This window comes from Lepus europaeus, chromosome 13 (genome assembly GCF_033115175.1).
Source record: "Lepus europaeus isolate LE1 chromosome 13, mLepTim1.pri, whole genome shotgun sequence".
NCBI classification, from domain to species: Eukaryota; Metazoa; Chordata; class Mammalia; order Lagomorpha; family Leporidae; genus Lepus; species Lepus europaeus.
The window spans coordinates 82,646,197-82,655,300 of record NC_084839.1 but is presented as its reverse complement, the minus strand read 5'-3'; the positions used below and the strand labels follow the sequence as shown (position 1 = coordinate 82,655,300).

Genomic DNA, 9,104 nt, shown 5'->3' with positions numbered 1-9,104 from the left:
GAATCTCGGTGGGACCTCCAAGAATGTAAGACCCCCGACAGGTGTCTCACACTTTTACCGACCCCAGAAACACGATTCCAATCCAATCGCTGCAAGTGCATGAGGAAGTTTATTACATCTGCGCAGATGGGCCATCTCTGTGCAAGAAGAGAGGCCCTGATCATCAACCGCACAGCGTATTTAAGATTGAAAACCACAACATTAGCATATCTCCATAGCATGACACAGAGGATCACAAGATAAACCGCAGCATGACAAACCATCATAAGATCCAGGGTGAGGGTACAAAAGACCTTAAGCAAGCATAAACACGGGGTCATCATGACCAAAAACTTAACATAGCTCCTAAAATAATAATCATATGCTCAATTATCTCATAAAAGCATTAGCACAATCATCACATGCTACAAATTTAACTAAAGTTCAACTAGCACATGAAGGCATTTTGCAAGCCCAGCTATTTTGTACAAAAGCAGAACAATATGCAGTTAGCCAAGCGACTCCATTTTAAACCCAGGCTGCCTAATTTCTTTCTTTAAACCTGTCTAATTTCCTTCAGTATCACTGTGTAACCATTACTACTACTACCATAATTGCTTTGACAGTAGTAAGTGGCAGCATCCTCACACTGCACGCCGCTGATGGTGAGAGTGAACTGTGTCCCAGATCCACTGCCTTTGAACCGCGATGGGACCCCAGATGCCAGAGTGGATGCCTTGTAGATCAGGAGCTTGGGAGGCTGCCCTGGTTTCTGCTGATACCAGGATAAGTAGCTGTAAATGCTCTGACTGGCCTGGCAATTGATGGTGACTGTGCCTCCCACAGCTGCAGACGTGGAGGCTGGAGTCTGGGTCATCACGGTGTCGGCACATCTGGCACCTGAGAAGGGAAACAGAAACACAGAGACCACACTCATCCTCACGTTCTAAGAGGACGCTCCTGCAGAGACCACAATGCCCTGGCCACACTGCCCGAGGCCGTTCCTGCTGCTGGCCTTCCTTACCTGGGAGCCAGAGCAGCAGGAGCCCCAGCAGCTGAGTGGGGGCCCTCATGTCCATGCTGGGTCCTGCCTGGCACTGCCTCCTGCATGGGGCAGGAGCAGCCTGGGCCTAAATGCCCAGAGAGCTGGGCGGTGCTCTGGGAACATGCAAATGAGCAGGGGCGGGGCAGGGCTGTGCCCAGCTGAAGGGCCCAGGGCAGCTCAGAACTCAGCCCAGGGGCTGTGTCTCCAGCTGCCCCAGCTCAGACCAGGGCTGCACAAGTTTACCTGCAGTGCGCATGCTTGTACTGGGAGACGTCACATCCCAAAGTCACTGAGGGACATTTGCCAAAATTGTGTGTTTATTGGATAAGATGGTGTAATAAATTCATGGTTATCTGGGATCTGTAAGAGAAAGTTCCTTTTCTTTAAAATAGATAGTAAACTAATTTATGCCGAATGCCATTTCTTTTACTTGTGTTCTGATGCCCTCACATTGTCACCTCATGGAGACCGCTGCACCAGGGAGATGGTCTCTGAGAGACGAGACTTCTGTCCACACTCACCTCTGTGCTGACTCAGAATAAACATCCTCAGAACAAGCGGCTGCCAGAGACCAGGACTCAGAAGGAGAACGCAGGTGCTTAGAGGAGATCACACAGGTGCGCTCTCCCGTCTGCAGCCAGAGTTCTGAGTCGGGTTGCATAACGAAAAAAGAAGTGAAAGTTCTAGGCTTCATCATAGGTCTGAGAAACATCAAGAAAATTAACTTCCCTCTCTCCCCTCTCCAGAAACGTTCACGTTTTTCTTAAGAAAATCCATAGAGGAGGGAAGGCTGGCATCGCGGCACAGTGGATTAAGCTGCCACTTGCAAAGCCAGCAGCCTACATCAGAGACTGCTTTGAATCCCCACTGCTCCACTGCTGGCCACACCTGTGTGCACACCGGCCAGTCAGGTGAATTAACCACTCCCCTTTGGAAGTGGATTAAAAGCCTGGGACATGGTGTGTCTGGCCTCTTTCCCTCCCTTCTTTCCCGGGCTTCTTCGCGGTAGGGGGCTGGCTGCAGCCCTCTGCCTCCATGGCCCATGGCCTTCAGGCCACCCACCCCATGCTTCCTGGCCTAGATGTTCCTCCACATGGCTGGTTCCTGGTACTTGGTGTGAACCCAGATCTACCTCTCTCCTTTACACAGGACCCTCATCTCTTTTCTCACTGAATAAAATCTTAAAATGTACCATGCTACCTTGTTCATTTATGCCAGTATTCAGAATTCTTCTCTGAATTTTAGGCAAGAACCCACATGGGCTTATTAATATGGGCAACTTATTAATAAGCATATGGTGATATCGTATGGCACTTCAAATTATGTTTTTGAAGGTCAAATTCCAATATCAGGAGCAGAGGTAGAACATTATTGGTTTGAATATCATCTGCCCCGCCCACTACCATGGAAGATCTATGAGATAAAGGAATGTGTTCGAATTTTCCACTTAGTCTACATCTACAAGAGATGTGAGTCCATTAGCTGTGTGCCATTGTGTGCAAACAATGAAGTTACTATTGGTTCAATTCCATGAGAATTCTCTATTTGATTTCAGATTAAATGAAGCACTGCTCTATCAGGGATTGAAAGCTGACACGATTCCACCTGTGACCCCCAGGGGGCGAAAGTGCACTTCAGGTCTGGTAGTGACAGAGGGATTGGGGGGATTGAGACTCACAGCCTTGTCTTAGAACGAGGAAGTGGTTTTCTGCTTACTCCATGTTGAAGTATTATATATGAAGGGCTGAGCTAGTGTTTATACATTGAATGTATGTCATTTCAAAAGTTAAAATAGGGGCCAGCGCTGTGGCACAGCGGGTTAACGCCTTGACCTGAAGTGCCGGCATCCCATGTGGGTGATGGTTCAAGTCCTGGCTCTCCACTTCTGATCCAGCTCCCTGCTATGGCCTTCAAAAGCAGTAGAAGATGGCCCAAATCCTTGGGGCCCTGCACCCAGGTGGGAGAAATGGAAGAAGCTCCTGGCTCCTGGCTTTGGATTGGCACAGCTCCGGCCATTATGGCCAACTGGGGAGTGAATCATCGGATGGAAGGCCTCTCTCTCTCTCTGCCTCTCCTCTCTCTGTGTAACACTGAATTTCAAATAAATAAATAAATCCTTTTAAAATAAAATAAAAATTAAAAAAAGAAGATCACTGAGGGTGGGAGTGAGGCAGGATGGGGCATATGGTGGAACTATCAGGATGCTTTTAAAACATGTACACAACAGGCCAGCCATGGATAAAATGCCGTGGATAAAGCCACCCCTGCAATGCCAGCGTCCCACGTGGGCACCAGTTGGAGTCCTGGCTGTTCCACTTCAAATCCAGCTCCATACTAATGGCCTGGAAAATTAGCTGAAGATGTCCCAAGTGATTGGGCCCTGGCACCCACATGGGAGGCCTGGCCATTGCAGCCATTTGTAGAGTGTAACAGCAGATGGAAGAAAACTCTTTCTCTTTCTCTCTCTCTCTCTCTGCATTTGTGCATGTGCATGTGTGTGTATGTGTGTATCATTGATTTACATATAAGCAAATAAATCCTTTTTTGAAAATTTGTAGATTGGAAAGCATGAAATTGTCTTTTTTTGTTGTCTGAGAAATTTTTTGGTATTTTAGTAAAGACATTCATTGTAGTCATCTCTCTCTCATCTTGATCTAAGGTTAAGTATTTCAATTTTGGGTTAAGAAATCAGTGTGTAGGAGAGGAATGTTATTTTAACAAGTTAAATGGACAAAAATTGAATGCCTTGCCTGCATTAAAATAAGTTAAATCCATGTATCTTGGTATGATAAATCCATGTGAGAGCTAACAGTTCTATATGCTTTCCCAGTGTTTCACTGGGGCTTACTCTAGACTTAGAGGTAAGTGCACGAAGCGTTAGGATACCCCAGGCTGCTTCACCTAGAGAAGAGCTCAAGGAGTGGTGACCCCAGTCAGAGTCTGGAGCGGCCTCCAAATTTAACATCTCAGGAGTTTTCATGAAATCCTTACACTATTTTTTTTGTCTCAGACTTCTGTTTTAAAGATGGGTTTACGGGGCCGGCGCCATGACTCACTTGGTTAATCCTCCATTGCAGATTAGAGAAGAGGCAATGCACGAATTCACAGACAGACTGAATTTATTCAAAGAAAATAAATCCGCGGAGCTGGGTGACCACCTGCCTGTGTGTACAAGATGGAGCGTGTGGCAGAAGGCCTCGACTCCCAGTTGCCAGGCCAGGAGGGCTAGGGCTGGGGTCCAGGTAGGAGGCAGCAGGGAGGGGAATTCCAGGAACTGGGGGTGGGTGGGGGTCTTATGAACCTGGAAAAGAATGCAGGGTGGGGTGTGAAGGCAATAGGGTGTGAGACCCAACTGAGTTTCAAGGGCAAGGAGTACATCCCAAAGTTTATCTCCTGTGGGCAATGAGGGAGAATGGCTGAGGCTTATGTCCTTGTTCCACCAAAAGTAATCTATTATGTTCTCTTGGTGCCGCTGTTCAATTCTGTTTAGAAACAGCTGAGTGTTTTATTAAGAGCTGTGGGTTATTTAAATATATGCTTATTCTAAAATATTTGAATCATTGCCTTTTTTTTTTTTTTTTTTTTTTTGACAGGCAGAGTGGACAGTGAGTGAGAGAGACACAGAGAAAGGTCTATCCTTTGCTGTTGGTTCACCCTCAAATGGCTGCCACGGCTGGCGTGCTGCGGCCGGCGCACCACGCTGATCCGATGGCAGGAGCCAGGTGCTTCTCCTGGTCTCCCATGGGGTGCAGGGCCCAAGCACTTGGGCCATCCTCCACTGCACTCCCTGGCCACAGCAGAGAGCTGGCCTGGAAGAGGGGCAACCGGGACAGAACCGGCGCCCCGACCGGGACTAGAATCCGGTGTGCCGGCGCCACAAAGCGGAGGATTAGCCTAGTGAGTCGCGGCGCCGGCCGGAATCATTGCCTTTTAACAATGATCAGGTTTGGTCTACATTATGTCCTGATGGCCAAGGATCTTATTTCAACCAGATACTTTAAGCCTTCCTGGCATCCTTGACAGGCATTCCAAAAAAATCAAAAATCAAAGTTCCAAAGAATTTGGACTCTGAAATCTCCAGTAAAGTTGGACTTTGATTTTTCCAGTTTGGGCCCAACCAACTAGAAAAATCAAAGGATATATGTCTCTCATCTTGTAGAGACACCAACTAATCAGGCTATTTGGATTCTACTAGAAGTATTGTCAACATGTGAAATGGTGCTAAGTTTTAAGTTCTATAATAATATAAAATGCCACTGATATAAATGTCCTAAAGTTAAAAAGTCTAATGATCTTGTGTTACTAGACATGATGGTTATCTTAATGAGAAAGGCCCAGAGGCCTAAAAGGTTAAATGTTCTGTAAAACCCTACAGGTGCTTTCAAAACTACTGTGTGAAGGATGCAACTACCTTTTGTTGGTTCATGGTTTCTAATTTTAAACATGACTATTTAAAGTCTTCTGTCATTCACAGTTTTGTATAGGTTCTGATGGACTTTTTCCAGCCACTTCTACTGTATTCAGTACTTTGGGATGGCTCTGTAAACAGGTGAAGCCAATAATCACTACAGGTCCCACCTGGAAGAAAGTAGGGGTAATTCAGGCAACTAAGAGCAGGAAGTAATCCGAATCAACTGGTAACCTGAAAAACAGTTAAAGAGTTTAAAAAGCTATTGTGGAAATGGTTTTATTTTTCTATCTCTTATGTTATATGTGTATACATATTGTATGTCTACATGGGAAATTTATTAAGAACTTCTTTTGAATGCCTTATAGGTAAAAGAGCGCTAATAAATTTAAACTGCAAAAATTAATCAAAGATACCTTTTGATTCATGTGACCTGGATCTCTGTATCAGATGTTTTCACTTGGTTGGTAGAAAGAAACTAAAAGGGTTTCTATGTTTGTGCTTGAATTTGCTGGTTAAACAAGCTACACCATGCTAGATACTTAAGAGATGTTTCCAAATACATGTGTTCTTAAAATTTATAGAAGGAATTGGACCTTCTGGTAAATGTTTTCCTAAGTTGTCATTTAATGGTTGAAATTCTCTGCTAAGTTTTCATTTCGTAATGCTATTATCAGGAAGCAATCTGGGACTTGCTCCCTCATCTCTCTATTCTAAGTCCAACTTGTCCTCTCATTGCGCTATTCTCTTCAAGGTAGGAAACTAATTCTATTCCAAAGGACTCTTGAAGAGGTACAATTTGATTTTTAGACCTTGTAAAAGGGATGGCTAACAGATTTCTGTAACAGCATAGCCAAAAGGAAAGCTTAAATTATAATTTCATAGCTTGTTTTACCTTGCCATGGGCACAGTAAACAGGCAAAATGTCCCTTTCAGACCAAATAGAGAGAGAGAGAGAGAGAACATTTGAAAGTGAGGACATAGTTTTCCTCATGTGCATTGTCTACCTCAGGACAAACCACTATCAGAACATGCCTGTGACTACAGACTTCTAGTTGAGGCCACCGAAGATTAGAGATGGGACATGAGCACCTCCTTGACTTGCATCCTCTGGTCTGTTTTAACCAAAACCAGGAAGAAAAAGAAAGCTAGGGATCAGAAGCAATGTAAAGAGAGGTGGCAGGCCTATTAAAGGCAGCTCTGCACAATGATCTGCCCTCAAGGAGACCCAACAGGCCAGTCCACTGCAGTGGCTTTCAATGTGGTAAGCCTGGGTTCAGCAGAAGTCCGCTTATGAAGAGCCCTGTCAGCTCTGCCAGCCAAGAGTTGGATCTCTGGAAATGGAACTGCCCTGGAGTCAAAGGATACCCAGGTCAGAACCACAGATCTTGCTGGCTCCAAGCTGAAGAACCCTTCACTCAGCCCTGTTTCCAAAGTGACCTCTACTGCTTAGGGGACAGCCAAGTAGGGCCACCAACATTGCAGGCAGAACTGTAAGTTTCCTGTTAGAGATGCCACCTGCCTTTACCCAGCCAGCTCTCCTCCCAGGCCAGGTAGGTAATGGAAGTCAACAGGGTGCCTTCCCCAGGAGGTTCACACCTCCCTTAGGATGTACCCTATATGAAGAGATAGGTCTGGGCCTCTTAACTGACAAGGCCTAAAGCCCACCAGATTATTATCAAGCCCCTTCTGTCAGTTTCTATTGCCTCTCAATTGGAGAACTCAGTCATGGTTTAGACAGCAGCTCTCTTGGGTCCTCTAGTAATGACTCTGTCCTTTGTTCTAGACCCTATCTAGCACATCTGGGGCCTCATTCCTTTATAATCATAGCCTCTACTCTAACATCAATGGCTCTAATCCTGACCTGTGTGTATTTATGGGCCTCTCCCCCACTTGATGTTGTATGATTGTTCAGAATTTCCCTACAGACAAACCCCTCTACCTGCAAAAGTTGAGTGGCCTTTCTCCAGGTTGCTTGGGATCAGCTTTAAACCATGTCCATCAAACAGTTCTCACAGGGAGCAGAGTCCCCTCCCCCATTTCCTCTCCTCTGTGAAACCTCTCATTACCTGGTTAATGCCACTCTTAGGATCATTGGTTGCTGTTCTCACGCTGTCTTTTATACTACCGTGTCTGTTTAAGTGTTTACAGGAGTTGATAATGGAACAAACCAAGCCCTTCAGCAACCCGGTGGTCAACCAAATGCTGCTACAGGGATATACTCAGCTCTCCACCCAGGAGACAGCAGCTTGAGACATCGCCCCATGCCAGCAGAGAGAACCTCATCACCCCATGTAGCAGGAAGTAGCTCTAAAGACAGATCATCAGCCCTCTACCCCTCCTGGACTTTGGGGACTAACGTATCTGATACAACTCTTGCTTTCAGTCAGTCCCCAAGGAGCACAACTTCTCAGCAAACTCTGTGACCCGGGGGACTGCTGCGCCCTGAGGGGAGGAAGCTTCACAGCCCAGGGCCATCGTGGGAAAGTGATGAAGGACCTCACTGCGCACATAGGTAGCATCAAGTGTGGCACGCAGTGCACCTGTGTAATCCATGACCAAGACCCTAACTATTACCAGTATCCTGCTGGATTCTCCGTGTGATTGACAACACCGAAATCCGTGCTGTGTAAACCTGACGAGTGCACGCACCCACCCCGTAAGAAACGTGTGAAACCTGGAAGCGGGCATAGCTTGTGAGGCAGCCCATCCAGACTGCTCTGCCTTTGACTCCTGGTCTGACGAGCTGGATAAACTTGAACTGGGATTCTCCAAGCTGGGGGAGGGGGAATATCCCCTGAGCAAGTGGCTGCAGGGAGATTGCAGCCTCAGGCCTTTTTAATTTTTTAACAGAAAGGATTTATTAATTTATTTATTTAAAGGTAGACTTACGGAGAGGGAGTAACAGAGGCAGAGAGAATGAGGGATCACTCCCCAGAGGGCCCACAATGGCCAGGGCTGGGCCAGCCCAAAGCCAGGAGCCAGGGAAGTTTAATGCAATATGTACTCACATCCAAAAAAAACCAGAAAGATATCAAAATTAAAATGTGACAGTGCATCTCAAGACATAGAAAAAATAAAGCAAACCAAGAGTCACTGGAAGGAAATTAATAATAGAAATTGGAGCAAAGACTGGATGCTGTGGCAATGTCTTAAGCTGCCACTTGGAACACCCACCGCCCACATTTGAGTGCCAGGGATTGAGTCTCAGCTCCGCTTCTGATGCATCTTCCTGCTCATGCACCTGGGAAGCACAGATGGTGGCCTAAGTCCTTTGGCTGCTGCCCCCCACACAGGCCCAGATGGAGTTCCTGAGCCCTGGCATCAGCCTGGCCCTTGGGTTGCTCACATCCCACACTGACTGCCTGGTCTATCCCAGTCTGCTCCTGATGCCAGCTTCCTGCTCATGTGCACCCTGAGAGTGAGGACTCAGGGCCTGGGTCCCTGCCATCTACGTGGGAGGCCTGGGTGGAGTCCTGGGCTACTGCCTTCAGCCTGGCCTTTGGGAGAGTAAACCAATGGACAGAAGATCTCTCTCTCTCTCTCTCTCTCTCTCTCTCTCTCCCCCGCTCAAATAAAAATAAATACATACACAATTTTCAAAGACTCTTTCCAGGGCTTATTTCTTATCTGCAGATGCCCGTCAGCCTCTTGCAGACAATCAGCAGGACA

At 46.5% G+C, this 9,104-nt stretch overlaps 1 gene segment (V, D, J or C); it reads right to left on the bottom strand.

Annotated features, from left to right (window-relative positions):
* Positions 1-535: 535 nt before the first annotated feature.
* Positions 536-1,058, bottom strand: LOC133772389 (Ig kappa chain V region 3381-like). The segment is given in 2 exon segments: positions 536-879; positions 1,004-1,058. Coding segments are annotated over 2 exon segments (399 nt in total).
* Positions 1,059-9,104: the final 8,046 nt, after the last annotated feature.